At 35.3% G+C, this 20,934-nt stretch overlaps 2 protein-coding genes and 1 pseudogene across 2 annotated transcripts in view; 1 reads left to right on the forward strand and 2 right to left on the reverse strand.

The window, feature by feature from the left end:
* Positions 1-20,934, reverse strand: part of LOC135967013 (olfactory receptor 9G19-like) — a 138,098-nt gene that overhangs the window by 116,539 nt on the left and 625 nt on the right. The gene's annotated exons all lie outside the window — the stretch shown is intronic.
* Positions 3,386-6,486, forward strand: OR8U3 (olfactory receptor family 8 subfamily U member 3). Its single transcript, XM_005577883.4, has one exon. It carries the CDS (start codon positions 3,935-3,937, stop codon positions 4,889-4,891), a length of 957 nt encoding a protein of 318 aa, XP_005577940.3. The 5' UTR covers positions 3,386-3,934; the 3' UTR covers positions 4,892-6,486.
* Positions 11,102-12,363, reverse strand: LOC123568646 (olfactory receptor 5AL1-like; annotated as a pseudogene).

Raw genomic sequence — 20,934 nt, forward strand, 5'->3', positions numbered from 1 at the left:
AGGGCAGTGGAAAGGCAAGAGGAGGTCTCCATTAAGCTTTTGCTTTTACTCTATTGAATATGTTTTTCTGTGCAAAGCATTGCCATTCTATTAGGTGCCAAAGTGTTTAAAACCTCAGAGATATGTCCTTAATTCTTAAGAAGCAAGGCAAGGCCTTCAAGAATTAGTGTTTCAGAGAGGGATTTAATTCATTTTGCAACTGAGTTTTGAGAATCTAAATGGGCAAATACAACCTATGGAGACTTGAAGAGAGCAAAATAAATAAAACTGCTTAATTTTAAAGAACTAGCCAACTATCAGAAAGGCCTAAAAAAGACAATTGCTAATTAATTTTGGTACTCACCAAAATAGTTAGAAAAAGCAATGTTTTTATTTTCAACATGCATAGTTGAGTATCTAAAATTTTCAACCAATAGTTTAGGTACTAAGATATAATTTTTCAATGCTGTGAATATTGGCAGTTAAAATTAAATATAGATTTAAATGAATGCCTAAAATTAAATGTATCTTAATATAAAATTAGCATAACCTATATTTTTCTAATTTTGATGAGTGATGATTAAATAGAAATTTAACTTGTAGTTGAAAGTTGTCTTATTAATCAGATGGGGGTCATATTAATGGTGTCTTGATAAAAAGGATTATCCAAATGCTCAAGTCTCTTAGAATCCAGGATATTTTTTACACCTGGGGGCAAGAGATAATAAGATTCCAGATGGATGAAAAGTATGCCTTGTGTTATAACATGGGAGAAGGAATGATTTTGAAAATAGAAGACAAAAGGGAACCAAGAGCACAGGTACTTTCTCAGTCAAATCATTTTCAGAAAAAGGGACATATAGAAATAGAGGAACTGAAGATTGACTTTCTTAAGACTGTTTTCGTGCAGTTGGGATTTCACTGGCATGATGGAGTGGTGTACTCAAACTAAATCACAGGTTAGGCAAACAAATCCCAAAAAGAAATTTTGAAAATAATTTCCAAAAAAATTTTAGATAATATTTTTGAAAATATTTCCAAAAATATTTTAGATAACATTTTTGAAAATTCTGAAAATATATCTGAACTCTGGTTGCCATTCCAAAAATCAAATTTGTTCTTTAGATTATTGGTTATCAAACATGGCTGTATATTAGAATCACTTGGGTCTCGGTGCCTCCAAGATGTTCTGAATAAATGGTATTGGATGCCCCGGCATTGGCATGTAAAGAGTTCTAAATGATTCCAATGTGCAGTAAAGTTTGAGGCAAAACTTGCTTTAGGAAGACGAAGTGAAGAAAGAAACACTAGTGCTTATGAAAGAACTCTTTGTTTGAAATATGGAATTGATTTTAGATTTCCCCTAAAATAGATAAAGATATGAAAATGACTAAATGGGTGGTGAGACTTTGGGATGGTGATTACTTAAAAAAACAAACAAGAAAAAACTCAGACAAATGAATTGGAGGCTATGAAGAAAAACAGCTTTTAAAAACTTACAGGAATTATAAAATAATGTAGAGAGTTGTAACATAGGTGCAAAATCATAAATGCTGTATTTTATGAGCACTGTAACAGATTTTTGTAAGTAATTTTATTTCTATGTGATTTTTAAGTTTATTGAATTTGGAATTTAAACTCCAGTTTAATATGCAACTTCGCTGTTGACTTTGTTTTTCTACCATAATGTGGTGTATGTATCTACTTAAACTTAAATATTCTGTGTTACTTAATAGCACATGTCCACCATAGTTAACATTCTTACTCATACATCTATTTTCTCATGTGGCGCGCTCTCATTTGGTATGACATGTACCTTGGAACCACCACAAATCTTGAAGTTATATAAAAGCAATAACACAGGAAGCGCTAACATATAGATGGACTTCATTAAGTAAAAAATAAAACAGATGATACTCTTTCCCTGACACTATTTTTCAGTGAAAGTGGTCTATTTACTTTTACATTGTGGGACAGCATTATAATTATCCTCAATCAGGGTTCAGATTATAACTTCACAGCTAGAATTGACATAAAATCCTTTGTGAAAAAAACTGAACATGTTCAAGTCCCATATGTAAGTCAGATAATTCTGGCTTCTGAATATTCATAAATGAAACAGTTATTTACTGAGAATAGCAATATATGTATGTGTATATATGTTTGTATATGTGTATATGTCTCTGTATATGTATGTGTATACGTGTGTATGTGTGTGTATATATATGTTTTAGGAGCCTTCTATTTTACTTTGACATAGTATATGAGAAACTTTGCAATCTTTGGAAAACTACAGTTTTCATGTTTGTCTTCTCTAAGCTTTAAACATTTAGTTTGACACTTTAGCTTTGTTCTTTCATCCCTGTGATTAAAGCTTAAGAAACAAACCACTACACTTGGGCAGCATAAGGGTGATTAGAAATATGAGCGGATCACGAGGTCAGGAGATCGAGACCCATCCTGGCTAACACAGTGAAACCCTGTCACTACTAACAATACAAAAAAAAAAAATTAGCCAGGCGTGGTGACGGGCACCTGTAGTCCCAGCTACGCAGGAGGCTGAGGCAGGAGAATGGCGTGAACCCAGGAGGCGAAGCTTGCAGTAAGCCGAGATTGTGCCACTGCACTCCGGCCAGGGTGACAGAGCGAGACTCGGTCTCAAAAAAAAAAAAAAAAAAGGAAAGAAATATGGACTCTACTGTCAGTTATAACAGTCACACTAATACTCTGTGACCATTACCAGAAACTCGGATTTTTCCAATGTTTATAAGGAGATATGGGTGACAGCCTTCCTCACAGGGTAAGCAAGAGACTATCTTAAGTTAATTCATGCAATGCACTCAGAATATCTGATAAGGACATCACTCAATTGCGATAGATAAAATAATAGTACTAATCAATGGAATGTGAAAGACAAAGTGGTTAGATACGGTGATCTCTCAAAACTAAAGTTTAAATAGACTAATATTGGACTGAACAAGATGAATCCTCTTTTTTTCAGGGCTGGTAGAAATACAAGTAATTTTAATTATCCTACAAGATGCATCAGAAACTCCACCCGCCAGTATATGTTTCCATAAAACTTTTTACAACTGAATATTTCCTTAGAATATGTTTCTAAAAGTACAACCAACTAGAGTAAGTGCCTTGGATATTTTAAGCCCTAGAAATATATTGACACATTTGTGGAGGAAATTATTTATCCACATGGGATTTAACTATGATAAACTACTTAATTGTGTTAAGTCTTTGATCAATACACTTCCAAATATGTTAACTTTTGATAAACTACTTGATTTGTGTTAACTCTGGGTAACACACTTCCAAACATGTTAAATTTTGAATTGGAAAAATAATGTGTTTTTTAAATTCATATGTAAATAAAATGTTATGTTTTCTCATTTCTCATCAAATTTCTTTCAATTTCTATAGCATAAATTACTTATTCTATATAAGTGTAGGAAGGAATATAGCAAATTGAATAATTCATAGCCACTCTAACATTATTTTGATCTATTTTTGATATATTTTATGGAAGCATGCACAAAATTGAAAAATAAGGAAATATAAATGTGGTCACATCTATAAGTTCAATATTTTCATGTTGTTATAATTATATAAGCATGGAAAAAATAAAAGATTTTTAATGGCAGGAAAAACGTTGTCACAAGTGGTTTCATCCTACATAATTTTAACCAACATCCTCTCTTATTTTCTAAAATTACAAAGCAAAATATTTCTTAAGAATACTCTTCTGCAAGTAAAAGACTCCCCTCCCTCAGGCAAGACTGGCCTCTGTCGTTAGAGAGGTAAGATGCATGTTTTTGCCTACACGATGATATGATTCAAGGCAAGAAGGCAACAATGATCGCCTTTACCCAACACTGACAGGGAACATGAGAAGTATCATTTTTATTCTTCAACCGCAACAAATCTACAAAACCTGTTAGGATAAATGGCTGAAGTTAATATCACTTATGTCACTGAATTCATTCTCAAAGGAATTACCAACCGGCCAGAGCTTCAGGCCCCGTGCTTTGGGGTGTTTTTAGTTATCTATCTAGTCACAGTGCTGGGCAATCTTGGGTTGATTACCTTAATCAAGATTGATACTCAACTCCACACACCTATGTACTATTTCCTCAGCCACCTGGCCTTTGTTGACCTTTGTTACTCCTCTGCTATAACACCGAAGATGATGGTGAATTTTGTTGTGGAACGCAACACCATTCTTTTCCATGCTTGTGCAACCCAACTGGGTTGTTTTCTCACCTTCATGATCACTGAGTGTTTCCTTCTAGCCTCCATGGCCTACGATCGCTATGTCGCCATCTGTAGTCCCCTGCATTATTCAACACTGATGTCAAGAAGAGTCTGCATTCAATTGGTGGCAGTTCCATATATATACAGCTTCCTGGTCGCCCTCTTCCACACCATTATCACTTTTCATCTGACTTACTGTGGCCCAAACATAATTAACCATTTCTATTGTGATGACCTCCCCCTCTTAGCTCTGTCCTGCTCAGACACACACATGAAGGAAATTCTGATTTTTGCCTTTGCTGGCTTTGATATGATCTGTTCCTCTTCCATTGTCCTCACCTCCTACATCTTTATTATTGCCGCCATCCTAAGGATCCGCTCTACTCAGGGGCGACACAAAGCCATTTCCACCTGTGGTTCCCATATGGTGACTGTCACTATTTTCTACGGCACACTGATCTTTATGTACCTACAGCCCAAATCAAATCACTCCTTGGACACAGACAAGATGGCTTCTGTATTTTACACAGTGGTGATCCCCATGTTAAACCCCCTAATCTACAGTCTAAGGAACAAAGAAGTGAAAGATGCCTCAAAGAAAGCCTTGGATAAATGTTGTGAAAACTTACAGATGTTAAAATTTTTTTAAAATAATAAAACTTTATTAAACAGAAGCAGGAAATAAATCAAAGTTTTTCTTGTCATTATTTCCCAATGAACTGAAAATGTAGCTGTTACTTTAATAGACCCTGATGTTTTCTACAAGAGCCAGGCAGATCATGAAAAATCAGTATGAATTAAAGCATCCAAATTCAGGCAATCACAGTCTTGGCAGACCACTGAAATCATGTTCAAATACAAACAGAGACACACTCATATATGCAAACACTCACAGGTGTATTTAAAGCAAAGACAGTAGCATGTTTTTTTTTTTTTTTTTTTAATTTATTTATTATTATTATACTTTAAGTTGTAGGGTACATGTACATAACGTGCAGGTTTGTTACATATGTATACTTGTGCCATGTTGCTGTGCTGCACCCATCAACTCGTCATTTACATCAGGTATAACTCCCAATGCAATCCCTCCCCCCTCCCCCCTCCCCATGATAGGCCCCGGTGTGTGATGTTCCCCTTCCTGAGTCCGAGTGATCTCATTGTTCAGTTCCCACCTATGAGTGAGAACATGCGGTGTTTGGTTTTCTGTTCTTGTGATAGTTTGCTAAGAATGATGGATTCCAGCTGCATCCAAGTCCCTACAAAGGACTCAAACTCATCCTTTTTTTATGGCTGCATAGTATTCCATGGTGTATATGTGCCACATTTTCTTAATCCAATCTGTCACTGATGGACATTTGGGTTGATTCCAAGTCTTTGCTATTGTGAATAGTGCTGCAATAAACATACGTGTGCATGTGTCTTTATAGCAGCATAATTTATAATCCTTTGGGTATATACCCAGTAATGGGATGGCTGGGTCATATGGTACATCTAGTTCTAGATCCTTGAGGAATCGCCATACTGTTTTCCATAATGGTTGAACTAGTTTACAATCCCACCAACAGTGTAAAAGTGTTCCTATTTCTCCACATCCTCTCCAGCACCTGTTGTTTCCTGACTTTTTAATGATTGCCATTCTAACTGGTGTGAGATGGTATCTCATTGTGGTTTTGATTTGCATTTCTCTGATGGCCAGTGATGATGAGCATTTTTTCATGTGTCTGTTGGCTGTATGAATGTCTTCTTTTGAGAAATGTCTGTTCATATCCTTTGCCCACTTTTTGATGGGGTTGTTTGTTTTTTTCTTGTAAATTTGTTTGAGTTCTTTGTAGGTTCTGGATATTAGCCCTTTGTCAGATGAGTAGATTGCAAAAATTTTCTCCCATTCTGTAGGTTGCCTGTTCACTCTGATGGTAGTTTCTTTTGCTGTGCAGAAGCTCTTTAATTTAATGAGATCCCATTTGTCAATTTTGGCTTTTGCTGCCATTGCTTTTGGTGTTTTAGACATGAAGTCTTTGCCCATGCCTATGTCCTGAATGGTACTACCTAGGTTTTCCTCTAGGATTTTTATGGTATTAGGTCTAACATTTAAGTCTCTAATCCATCTTGAATTAATTTTCGTATAAGGAGTAAGGAAAGGATCCAGTTTCAGCTTTCTACTTATGGCTAGCCAATTTTCCCAGCACCATTTATTAAATAGGGAATCCTTTCCCCATTTCTTGTTTCTCTCAGGTTTGTCAAAGATCAGATGGCTGTAGATGTGTGGTATTATTTCTGAGGACTCTGTTCTGTTCCATTGGTCTATATCTCTGTTTTGGTACCAGTACCATGCTGTTTTGGTTACTGTAGCCTTGTAGTATAGTTTGAAGTCAGGTAGCGTGATGCCTCCAGCTTTGTTCTTTTGACTTAGGATTGTCTTGGAGATGCGGGCTCTTTTTTGGTTCCATATGAACTTTAAAGCAGTTTTTTCCAATTCTGTGAAGAAACTCATTGGTAGCTTGATGGGGATGGCATTGAATCTATAAATTACCTTGGGCAGTATGGCCATTTTCACGATATTGATTCTTCCTATCCATGAGCATGGTATGTTCTTCCATTTGTTTGTGTCCTCTTTGATTTCACTGAGCAGTGGTTTGTAGTTCTCCTTGAAGAGGTCCTTTACATCCCTTGTAAGTTGGATTCCTAGGTATTTGATTCTCTTTGAAGCAATTGTGAATGGAAGTTCATTCCTGATTTGGCTCTCTGTTTGTCTGTTACTGGTGTATAAGAATGCTTGTGATTTTTGCACATTCATTTTGTATCCTGAGACTTTGCTGAAGTTGCTTATCAGCTTAAGGAGATTTTGGCCTGAGACAATGGGGTTTTCTAAATATACAATCATGTCATCTGCAAAGAGGGACAATTTGACTTCTTCTTTTCCTAACTGAATACCCTTGATTTCTTTCTCTTGCCTGATTGCCCTAGCCAGAACTTCCAATACTATGTTGAATAGGAGTGGTGAGAGAGGGCATCCCTGTCTTGTGCCAGTTTTCAAAGGGAATTTTTCCAGTTTTTGCCCATTCAGTATGATATTGGCTGTGGGTTTGTCATAAATAGCTCTTATTATTTTGAGGTACGTTCCATCAATACCGAATTTATTGAGCGTTTTTAGCATGAAGGGCTGTTGAATTTTGTCAAAAGCCTTTTCTGCATCAATTGAGATAATCATGTGGTTCTTGTCTTTGGTTCTGTTTATATGCTGGATTATGTTTATTGATTTGCGAATGTTGAACCAGCCTTGCATCCCAGGGATGAAGAACATCGATGCAAAAATCCTCAATAAAATACTGGCAAACCGGATTCAGCAACACATCAAAAAGCTTATCCACCATGATCAAGTAGCATGTTTTTGTTAAGAGTTTGGGATGCTGAAACAAGACTGAGTTTGAGCACTATTTCCTTCATATTAGCTCTGAAACCTTGGAAAATTGAGCTAAATTTTGTGTGACTTTGTTTCCAAGTTTAGGAAATAATAGAATAATAGGACCTAACTCATTGCTCTTTTTGTAAAGGATTTTACAGGTTAATATTTATGAAATGCTTAGAAAAGTATCTAGTGATAATAAGTGTTTTGGAAGCCTTAGGTATATAAATGTTTGTTATATAAAGTTAGAAATGAATTTATTTGGCCTGGCACAGTGGCTCACACCTGTAGTACCAGCACTTCAGGAGTCAAGGGTGGGAGGATTGCTTGAGCCCAGGAGTTCAAGACCAACCTGGGCAACATAGTGAGAACCTGTCTCTCTCTCAGAAAAAAAAAAAAAAAACTATTAAAAAATAAATTCATTAAGGTCTCCAAGGCTAATTGGTCAGGTAGTCCTACTTACTACAATCAAATAAACATATGATATGTGTGAAGTTTCATCTCTAAGTTGAAGGTCACATAACTAGCAATATGAAAATTCTAAATGCAAATTTAGGTCTATCTGAATTTTTTGTTAACACTGTGGGTGTTAAGAATGAGGTTAATTGGATTTAAATGTGTCATAATCAGATTTTTAAAAATACAATTGGAAAAACATGTTTTATAAGAAATAACTTTTTAAAATAAACACCTTTATTATATTTGCATATTTGTTCAATTAGAAACTGCCCTATGTTATTATGTAATTTATTTGCGGCTGTTATTTATTCAATCACCCTTGTAGATGATGACATATGATTAAAAAGTAGTGATATGGTATATTTTTATTTTAACATTTCAGAAAAAGTAGTTTAAAATTATCCTATAGTTTTTCAATTTCACAAGAAGATTATGATACTTACAGCCTTTTTATAAAATACAATTTGAGGTTTGCAGTATACTGTGATTATTTCCTCTTCTGTACTTTCTTTGTAAATGACTCAGATATGCTACCATGAGGTGCTTTTAGAACCTTGTGAGTGGAATGAATTACCTGGCCTTTAAAACAGGTTTAACAGAGAAACTTGGTTTTTCTACTCTCCACGCTTTGTCTTTTGAGTGTATATTTATATGGATGGATATACACAATATTCTCACATATGAGAGCCATGACAAATAAAAGAGTAATAGACAGTCTCTCTTTTTACAGGTAGTGAGATTCGGATCTATAAATCCTGAAAACTCACTTGGAGGACAATGGTCTTCTGTGGTTTCACTGCACCTGCCTACTTCATAGAATTATTTACTGCAGCAATGTTTAAACATTAATTGAATTCTTCATGTCTTTACAGAGTTATAATTCTCTACTATTAACAATCACATAGAGACAAACCTAGGTTTTCTAAGGGAAATGAGCTAAGAAATTCAACTTTACTCAATAGACATACTTTTTTTCTGTTTATTCTCGAGCAGATACACGCAGTTCTGTGCCACCTGTAAGACTACCAACTGAAAATTGCTCCAGGTTGCTGGGTTCATCTCCTAAAACACCAGCCCTTCAGCCAAAACATTGAAATAAACGCTATTCAGTATCCAGGCATATTTAAAGTAATATTTGTATATGTCATCTTTCTGTTTGTGATCTCTATGATGTTTCTGTACCCGGGAATAGAACACAGAGGCTGACAAAAAATATAGGTCTTTAGCCATGTCTAAGATCAGTGGAGAATGTGCTTGATTCCAGAAAGATTTGGTCCCAGATTTGAGTTTTGATACTTCTAGTGTACAATATGTAAAGCTCAAAGTACTTAATAAAACAAGAAACATACTTATTCCACAAGCTGCAATATGAGCATGTATTAGAAACATGTGTGAAGACCTTGGCATGATGGCTGGCACCTAAAAGAGCCTTGGTAAATATCAGCTTTATCATTATTGGTGAACAGCCCTTAATACATTTTATTGTAAACAAAATTTTTATGTAATTTATTTTTGTATCTACAACTGATTAGTGGTCCACCTTGAATAAATACTCGTCTCCATTCAATGTTACAAAAATTAGCTGAGGTAATCCATCTTATACTCTTCACCCAGAATTTGATACAAGAACAGCACTCAGTAGATGGTAGCTCACTCGTACTTTGAAAAATTAGGAGCTCAGTAAATTCATAATTTATTAATCTAGTCTTTGTTTAATTAAACAAAAGTGGTTTTATTTTTTAAAAATGCATATTTTAAGTAACAGGTATGAAGGAACCTAAAAAAAATATTTTAAAATATGTCTATCAATTAAATTTATTTTAAAATACCGCAATAAAAGAGCTCCTTAACTTTTATATTTTCTTTTTGTTGATTTTAAAGTAAAGAATGTCATATTGCCAGCTATCTCAAACTTTATTACCTTATTATCCAAGGCCAAATAAAAGAAATAATTGGTATAATAACAATGTCAATTGTATGTCAATACATTGAATTACAATGTCAATTCATATGTAAATAAAATTTTATGTTTCCTCATATTTCTCATCAAATGTCTTTGATTTTTATAGCACAAATTACTTATTCTATGTAAGTGTGGGAAGGAATATAGCAAACTGAATAGTTCATAGCAGCTCTAAAATTATTTTGATCTATTTTTGATATATTTTATGGAAGCATGCACAAAACCAAAAAATAAGGAAATATAAATATGGTCACATCTATAAATTCAATATTTTCATGCTGTTGTAATTATATATGCATGGAGAATATGTAGATTTTTAATGGCAGCAAAAACGTTGAAATATTAGTGTCAGTGGTCACAAGCAGTTTCATACTACATAATTTTAACATCCTCTCTTATTTTATAAAATTACAAAGCAAAATATTTCTTAAGAAGACTATTCTTAAGAAATACACACCATATGTGAAGTACCAGCTGTGCACTAGGAACTTTGCAAAACTCTTTATATTTATAATGTAATTTAATCTTCACAATCAGTCCAAGAGATAGAAACTACAAGCGCATTTTGAAGATGAGAAAACTAGGTACAAAATGGGAAATAATTTACCAATAACAACAATTGATTTTCACAAAAGCTAAAATTGTTAGTCAAACTGTTTGAAGAGTCCAGTTACTAATCACATGCTTATATAGAGCAGGCAGCGAATTATAATGGTATGAAATGGCTCTAATGGATATGGAATTCATGGTAACTCTGCTAGTGCTATCCTTCCCAGTAGAATGCAGACAATGTAGAGTGCCAAGGAAATTATCCAGTCTTAAAATCAAGAAAAGTATCCTTTCTATTAAACTTTGACATTCTTTCCAGATAATCTATGCAGCAAATTTGAAATGTAAGATAACAGATGTTGAACTATTTTAATATAATTCAAATATCATACATGATTTAAATAAAACAGCTATTTCCCAATACTGTTTATTTCATTATTGATGAAGTTGTGTTGTTCAGAGAGGAGTAAGATTCTCTCTCTCCTTTTCTTTTACAATTCAATGACATAACATTTACCAATGCATTTTATGTGGAAACTACAGAGAACGACACAGTGGATGAAACATACCCTGAGTGATTTTGAGCAGCCAAACTACGGAATTTGGCTGTCATTTACCACCAATGTGACTGTAGATAAGACACAACTCAAGAGTCCTGGGTTTTGCCTCTGTCTAGGGATTTTTAGGTTATTTGACAGCCAAGCATAACTTTTCTATAATTCTCTTCAGTGCGATTTTTACCTCCTGATTTCTTAAGCTATAGATCAGTGGGTTTAACATAGGAATCACTACCACATTAAACACAGAAGCAACTTTATCCATATTCAGGGAATGGCTTGACTTGGGCTGCAGGTATGTAAAAATGATTGTTCCATAAAATATTGTGATGGAGGTCAGGTGGGAAACAGGTAGAAAATGCTTTCTGTCTCCCTTCAGCAGAATGTATCCACAGAATAGCAAAGAAAATGAAACCGTAAGAAATCAGCACAATCAGTAGAAAGCAGAGAGTATTGAACCCAGCAATTATTAACAACATCAGCTCTTTCACATGAGTGTCAGAACAGGCCAGAGCCACTAAAGGAACATCATCACAGTAGAAGTGGTTGATAACGTTCAAGTCACAGAAAGACAGTGGAATGTCGCCACTGTCTGTACAAGTCCCAGTGAATCCATACACGTTATGTGTTAGCAATCATTTTAATACAGAGTGTTCTAGGCATGAGAATGACATAAAAAGTAAAGGGTTACAGATGGCAACATACCAATCGTATGCCATGATTGAGAGCAAATATAATTCACAAACTACAAATGTGATGAAGCAGCATACCTGAATGGCATGTGCATAAAATGTTATACTTTTAATTTCATACAGAAAATTTACCAAGGTGTTTGGGGTGACAGATGAAGTAAAAGAAAAATCAACAAAAGCCAGATGGCTGAGGAAAAAATACATGGATGAAGCTGAGGACTGATTTGGATTAGCAGAATCAATCCGAGATTACCCATGAAGCTAGCTAAGTATACTACAAGGAATATACCAAAGAGAGTAACTTGAAGCTCTGCATTATCTGTGAGCCCCAAGAGGACAAACTCATACACTGTTGAATAATTGCCTTTGGCCATTGAGTAGATATAAAAGTTTTCTTCCAGAAAACCCTTTAGAGCACACATTCTGAGTAATCTTGTTCCCGTTGGAAATAATCAAGCAGATGTTAGGAGATGGTTCTGACCTGCCCTGATCTTATGTTGAACACGTTGAAAGAAACGTCTTCAGGCTAGTTCTGCTTTCAGAATAAAATAATCTGTCCCAAGTAGAAATTCCAAAACATGCATCTTTGTGGAGATTTGTAAAGATAGAAAGACGATATGTTAAAGGTCTACATAACTGAATGATCTATGCCATGTCTTTCTTTTAATAAGAGAAAATCAAGATTGAGAGTTATTTGAACACAGATAACAAAATGCATTTTAAAATTACTGGGGCTGGATGTGGTGGCTAACACCTGTATCCCAACACTTTGAGAGGCCAAGGCAGGAGAATCACTTGATGCCAGGAGTTCAAGAACAACCTAGGCAACGTAATGAGACCTTGTCATTAAATATATTTTTAATTGGATCACTTTAAATAAAATTATACTAATTCTTTCTGAAATTTTTAATTCACAAGAAATAATAATTTAAAAAAAACATTGCACCGTAGGTATATGAAAGGTCTTAAAAATTATGGGTACAAATTATTTATAATACATTCAGAATAATTTTATTTTTTTTCTTTTATCAATAATTCTTAGTTTTTCTTCAATTGTTATGTACTATTTGTGAATTAAAGATAGAAAAATGCTTAAAAATGTGAATAGACTTGCTTTTAAAGATATTCATAACAGGATTATAAATGCATTAGGTGATTCAAAAAACACATTTGTCATATTTCTTAAAACATCCAAATGCAAAGCAGGAGAAGTAAACAATTCCATAACGAGTGTGTGAAAGTACAACCCGGTTCCTGGCTACTTAAAAGTGGCCGGGATTTAGTGATCTTCATTTGAACAGAAGTGATATAAATTTAATTTTTTGTTATTATTCTAGCTTAGATTATCTTTACATCTAGCCTATATAATGGCCCTATGACTATCATCTTTATTTTCACATATGGAAACTGAAGCTGAGAACTTAAGCCCTCTTCATGCTCCATGACTGGCATAGGGTGAAGCAGAATAACTCATTAGCTAGTCTGTGACTCCTTAATCTCAATCCATAGTTGATGTAAATTATCAGAAAGGCAAGAATTTCTGCATCAACCAGAGATCAAGACAACTTTGAAAAGGCAATCAATGAATTCGTCTATGCCAAGTGCTTCACGTAGTGACTATCTCATACTGTTTGCTAAGTAAATCAATTTTAGCTCTTGATAGTATTAATATTATTTAGATTGAGAATTACTCTGCAGAAGTCTGTAATCTCTTCATATTGATGATTGTAAGAGCTTAATCTTTTTTGGAATATTTTGAAGAGTTCTTCCATTGCCTGCCTAAATTGTAATCTCTAATCCTTACCTCTTCTGGCTCTTAGACTTTTTATTTCTTACATTGCTGTGCTGAATTGAAACCTGTGCGCCTTTTGCTCTCATATTACCAGACTCTCCAACATCTTCAATCATTTGATTTTTCATTTCTTAAAACAGAACTTGGCTGCTCCTTGAAAATCTGCTTTTCCTCAAGCCATTTCTATGCTCAATTTAAAATTCTCCACACTTGTCAAATATGGCAGGTGGGATAAGGCATTGCCGATGCTTGGAAAATTGCTGTATATTGATAATTACATCCTGCATTTGTGTCAACTCCCTTGATGCTCTGAAGCTTACACACTTATATGCTTTGTCACTGTATTAGTCCATTCTCGCACTGTTGTAAAGATACTACTCATGACTGGGTAATTTACAATGATGGTGGAAGAGAAAGCAGGCACTTTCTTTACAAGGCAGGAGGAGAGAATGTACATGTGAATGAGGAACTGTCAAACACTTATGAAACCATAAGATCTTGTGAGAACTGACTCACTATCATGAGAACAGCATGGGGGAACCACATCCGTGGTCCAATAACCTCCCACTAGGTCCCTCCCTTGACATGTGAGGATTATGTGTATTACAATATGAGATGAAATTTGGGTGGGGACACAGACTCAAACCATATAATCCTGCCCCTGACCCCTCCCAAATCTCATGTATTTTCACATTCCAAAACCAATCATGACTTCCCAGTTGTCTCCCAAAGTCTTAACTCATTTTGGCATTAGCTCAATATTCTACTATAGTCCAAGTATCATCTGAGACAAAGAAAGTCCCTTCTGCCTATGAGCCTGGAAAATCAAAAACAAGTTAGTTTCTTTCAAGATACAATAAGGGTGCAGACATTGGGTAAATACAATCTTTCCAAATGGGAAAAATTGACAAAATCCAGCAGGCAGTCATTAAATCTTAAGGCTCCAAATTAATATCCTTTAGCTCCATGTTTTACGTCCATGTCAAGCTGATGCAAGAGGTGGGCTCCCATGGTCTTGGGCAGCTCCACCCCTGTGGCCTTGCAGGGTACAGCCCCCTCCCAGATGCTTTCATGAGCTGTCGTTGAGTGTCTGAAGCTTTTCCAGGTGCATGGTGCAAGCTGTCAGTGGATCTGCCATTCTGGTGTCTGGAAGATGATGGCCCTCTTGGCTCCACTAGGCAGTGCTCCAGTGAGGACTCTGTGTGGGAGCTCCATCCCACACTTTCCTTTCACACTGCCCTAGCAGAGGTTCTCCATGAGGGCTCCATTCCCCACAGCAACTTTTGCTTGAACAGCCAGGCATTTCCATGCATCCTCTGAAATCTAATTGGAGGTTTCCAAACCTGAATCCTTGACTTCTGCTCACCCATAGGCCCAACACCATATGAAAGCTGCCAAGGCTTGGGGCTTGAAGCTTCTGAAGCAATAGCCTAATTTGTATGTTGGCCCCTTTTAGCCATGGCTGGGACATAGGGTGCTGAGTCTCAAGGTTGCACAGAGCAGCAGTGGGGCCCTGGGTCTGGCCCACAAAACCATTTTTCTCTCTTAGGTCTGAGTCTGTGATGGGAGGAATTTCTATGAAGGTCTCTGACATGCCCTGGAGACATTTCTCCTGTTGTCTTGATGATTAAACATTAGGCTCCTCATTATTTATGCAAATTTCTGCAGCCAGTTTGAATTCTTGCCTAGAAAATGGGTTTTTCTTTTCTACCACATCAAAAGCCTGCAAATTTTCTAAGCTTGTGTGCTCTGCTTCCCTTTGAACAAAAGTTCCAATTTGAAACCGTATCTTTGTGAATGCATAAAACAGAATGGTTTCATAATAATCCAGGTCTTGTCTTGAATGCTTTGCTGCTTAGAAATTTCTTCTGCCAGATACCCTAAGTCACCTCTCAAGTTTGAAGTTCCACAGATCTCCAGGGCGGGGAAAAAAAATGCCACCAGTCTCTATACTAAAGCATAGCATGAGTGACCTTTACTTGAGTTCCCAATAAATTCCTCATCTCCATCGGAGACCAATTCAGCCTGGACTTCATTGTTCACATAACTATCAGCATTTTTGTCAAAAACATTCAACATGTGGAAGCTCCAAACTTTTCCATATCTTTCTTCCTTCTTCTGAGCTCTCCAAACTGTTCCAACCTCTGGCCATTACCCAGTTCCAATGTCGCTTCCACATTCTGCAAGTATCTTTACAGCAGTAACCCACTCCTGGCATCAATTTACTGTATTAGTCTGTTCTTACTGCTATAAAGATACTACTGGACACTGGGTAATTTATAAACAAAGGTGGTTTAATTGATTCACAGTTTTGCATGACTGGGGAGGCCTCAGGAAACTTGCAATCATGGCAGAAGTGGCAGGAGAGCATGTGTATGTAAAGGAGAAACTGTCAAACACTTATGAAACCACCAGATCTCATGAAAACTCACTCACTATCATGAGAACCACATTGGAGAAACCATCATGGATTGAATCATGGGTTGAACCATGGTTCAACCCATGATTCAATCACCTCCCACTAGGTTCCTCCCTTGACAAGGGAATTATGAGGATTACAGTTCAAGATGAGATTTCGGTGGGGACACAGAGCCAACCCTTAACAGTCACTTGTGTATTTCCAGGTCACTCCTTGTTATTTATTGAGAATGTTGACACCAAGAACACTCTGTTCTTTCACAAAGTTGTCATTAGTTCCCACGAACATTACACTTTCAATATATGGCTTTTCTGATTATTGATTATTTTTATCACAGACCCCAGCACCATTCCACTTCAGCTTTCCACTCCCATGATTCCATGTTTAAAATTATTTGTCTACAAGTTTATCAAACGCTAAATATCAAAAATTGAAACATTTTCTTATGATCACAAGCTTCTGCCCTTCCTTTTTGTAGTCATAACTGAGGTTATGACTACAGGTCTTCACTTATTCACACATATCACTATTCCTTAATCATCTTAAAATTAAATTTTTGTCACTTTATTTTTTCAATTCTTCCCCTATACAAGCTTAGTCTCCATGATGTATTGCTTCAACTACCCTTCCCAACATCCAACATTTCCTTGCTCTGTTTTTTTAGATATACCCAAATCTGGGTATTTTGTAATGTTCTCTTCGCAATGAAATCTGAACTATCAAGAACAGCAGTTAAGAAAAAGTGAACTATTACAAACTCATATTCAAAATCAGCTACTTATTTACTTGACTGACTTCTCCTTAACCAAGGTCTTTCTCCCAATCTGCATGTTGCTATTTCAACCCTTTTAATTCTATCCATACTACTCTTACTACACATGCTAAACAGTACTACTACTACCATATATGCTAAATGATACTTAAATGGGAATTAAAATAATAAAATAGAAATTTCTCTACTTCTTGTCACCAGTTGTGTGAAACTACCTGCTTCCACATCTATTCTTGTTACATTTTTTGGTGGGGGTGGGGGACTGAAGAAGTCTCCTATTTCTCATACCTAAACTTATACTTTGGTTCCATTCTCTTTGGCCTTTCACATCTCCTTCCTTTGCTAATCTATTAAATCTCTCACATCAATCTACTACTCCTCTACCTTTATTCCTTTATTCTTCTCTTTATTCTTTTAGTACCAGAATATCAAAAATTGAAACATTTTCTTATGATCACAAACTTCTGCCCTTCCCTTTTGTAGTCATAACCTTGGTTATGCATCCTTCACGTTTGTACATCAGTCTCTTGTATTTATTTTTTCTTAGCATTGCAATGCAATTGCTGTCTCCAAGTTCAGCAACATTCTCTTTTCTCACAAATCCAATGAAGATTTAAAAATCTGACTTCTCTGTAGCATCAGATATCATTAGCATCACCCTTCATCATGAAAACCTTTATTTTGTTGCTTTCCAAGCCATCAGAGTCTCTGGGTTTTCCCATCTTTCTGTCTACTTTTTACTTCCCTTGATGGCTGTACTTCTTTATGATTTAAATAACCCTATTACTTTACAGTTATTTCCTAAGCCAAATCATGTCTTTTTTGCATATTCTTGTTGGAAGCTATCATCTGATGCTATGGGGATCATTGTTATTCATGTGCTGGTGATGCAAATGTCTAGATCTCCAGGTCACATTTCTCCTTTGAACTCCTTGTACACATATCTACTTGGTTTTCTTGCAAATTCTATCATATATTCCAGATGTACCTAAATTTAACATGTTTAAAGAGGAGACATCAGTTCAAAAGCCACCCGACCCCACTCACATGCCTTGCAGCATATATTTTATAACTCACTAAATGGTGCCATCTGCCATGCAGTTAAAAAAAAATCGTATGTCCCTCTAACGTCCACTAACGACCCATAAGTGAATGCTACTAATGATTTAACCTAGATTTTGAAGTCTACTTCTAATATCCTCTATATTTTCCTTATTACAGCCTCAAACAACAGCTCTGGATTGTTACCCTCTAACTGTTATCTTCCCAGCAGTTTTGCCACCCTCTATCAATATGGCACCTTGGGGGTACTTTCTAACATGCAAATCTTAGCTTGCTGTTTCCCATTAGCTTCGGACTAGAGCTCAAACTTAACCTGATTTATTAAATCTTTCCTAAATAAGCCCTTCTTTGTAAATTAGTCTCCTTTCTTGCAATTTCTGTTATGCAATCCCCGTGCACCAACCATGTTGCATACCATCCGTTTCTCAGATGTGACCATGAGTTTTTAACATAGTTTGGCCAGAATACTCCTTCCTTTATATCTTTGTTTCCTCTGGCTGGCTACTATCTTTCCACTTACCATATCTGAGGTGAAATTTTACTTCATTCTAGAGATGTTTTATTACTTCCCAATTATTACCTCCAACAAGCTAGTCACCTCTGTTTGTAAGCTACTTTAAATTTTTTAATTCTTGATAAATAAAGATCTGTGTTTTCCCCAATACTTCGCAGGACTCAGCAATTAGTAGACACTTTAAATAACAGTAGAATAAACGAACAAATGAATACAAAGTTTGTTACCTGAAACCCCATTTTTCTACCTCAATTACCTTGATTTCTTTCCCACTACATCTTGCTTTTGAGTAATGCACAACAACCAAAAAGAGTTCAATGTATCTTTAGGCAAATTCTGTGAATGTCAACAATACTTAACATTATTTAAGTGTTGTGAATATACTGTGTCTAATCTGTTGGTCTCTCTAGAATATTCTCATTGAATTACATCATTTTTAGCAATTATGAACGAAAAACACAACGATGTTTCACAAACATGAGCAATTATGCTATGGTTGATCTTCAGGGACCCAATTTGTTTAAAAGGCAAAAAATAACCACTTAAAGGGCAGGTTACTATCCGGAACCAAAGTATAATAAAGTCTTAATAATGAATAGCAAAGGTTAAACATATGGGAAACAACTCAAAATGTTTTGATTTACTTTTTATATTTTTAGATTTCATGAAATTTATAAATTTTAGTAAGTAGTCCTGGTATACACTCAATCAAAGTTAGTTAACTTGCAGTTGAGCTTTACAAGGCTACAAAGTAATGATCTGGATTGTACCAAAGATCCACCCTTATATCTGAAACTCAATAACCTGTTGAGCAGTAAGCAAGTAATAATCCATAAATTCCTTATTGTCCTGGAGGCATATTTAGTTCAATCTCTGAAAATTATTGTCTGAACGTTGTGTTCAAATTGTTCAAAACTTTAAAACTTCACTGTATTTCCTAAAATCTTTTGAAAAGCATTTAAAATCATGAAAATAACAAAGAAATTAACATTTCATCTCTTCAAGCCTGTAACGCACTCTGTTCATCTGCGTTCCACACACCCATATAGATGTAGAATGATAAATTGAAAGCCATATACATAAAAAACATCATAGGAAATCACTTTTTACCAAACAAAAAAAAGGAAGAAAAAGTCTTATTGAATGTGATTTTTTTCCTTAGAATCATCGTTCTGATTTTTCATAATACCACTCTGACAGAATTGAAAGCAACTACAAAAATATTAAATAAAAATTTTATGGAAGTCACCATATTTTTCTGGATTTTTATGTCTAACGAATCTGTGATGATTATACTACTCATTTTCCTTGGAGACTTGAAAGAAACTCAAGGAAGCTTGAAAGGCAACTACATATACATGGGCAAGAGCCTCTGAGAATCTGTTCTTCAATTATTTTAGAAAGTTTTTAAAATTGTTTTACTGCTGTCAAAATCATAATATTTAATTTCAGGAATTCTTCTTGAAGTTAATTTAACCAAAAATACAATTAATTATGTCATCATCATTAGCTCAGTCATCTATTGCTAAACAAAAATTTACTCCAGACCTAATGATTTGGTACGTCTTCAAATTCCATTGTGCTAACTAGACTGTTCTCCATACGTCTGCCTTGGGTTTTCAACAGGACAGTTGGGTTCTAACATTAAACCTTCCCATGAAGAAAATACAGACACTTCCAAAACCCTTAAGTCTATCCTTAGAAGTTGCACAATATACTTTTGCGCTTTCTATTATATAAAGCAAGTTACAAGGCCAGAGCTCACAGGGAAGTGGAGTATGCCGGTGTGTTCGTTGTGCACAATTTAGCAATAATCTACAACCACCATGATCCTCAATCTGCCTCAAGGCACTTAAAAAAAAAAAAGGTAAGACCATGGATCATTCGTTAATATCCAAGAGTAAAAATGAATTTTGAATTCAGAACCATTTAGCTCCTAATCCTGATTTTGCTTCATGTAAGATGCCTGTTTGCAAGAAAGACATTCATTTCCTTTATGATTCATTTGGCAAACTTGGGATAATTCCCACCACACAGGCTTACTATAAGGACTTAACTTGGTTAATGCGAATCAATAAAGTTTAACAGCTTTATAATCACTATATTTAGTGGTATAAGCCAACTTATTTCCTTATAACCAGAATTTATTAAATTTTATTTTTATCTGGTAATTATGATTTATCCAAAGTAGAAGTATGAGAATGATTTTTTTTCCCAAATTTGACATGAGATGTTTTATTCTGTATATTAAATAATTTTCTTGGCCTTGGTTTCTCTGAAAAAAAATGTTACCGTATAGCAGACTTCCTTAAAGATACACTAACCCTTCTGTTTCAAAATTTCGCAAATGGAGGTTTTAATCACCTTGATGTTTATTTCACAAAACACCATGATGTTTTACCATTTTGATAGAATCTCGCTAATTGTAATATTGAACTCCGAATGGCAAGACCTCTAACCACCTTAGTAACACATATAAATCAAATGGTAGGAGAAAAAAGCCACATTCA

Source organism: Macaca fascicularis, chromosome 14 (genome assembly GCF_037993035.2).
Source record: "Macaca fascicularis isolate 582-1 chromosome 14, T2T-MFA8v1.1".
Taxonomy (NCBI): domain Eukaryota; kingdom Metazoa; phylum Chordata; class Mammalia; order Primates; family Cercopithecidae; genus Macaca; species Macaca fascicularis.

Bases quoted from the DNA above. Each gene is read 5' to 3' on its own strand.
- OR8U3 (XM_005577883.4), top strand. From the start codon at position 3,935: ATGGCTGAAGTTAATATCACTTATGTCACTGAATTCATTCTCAAAGGA.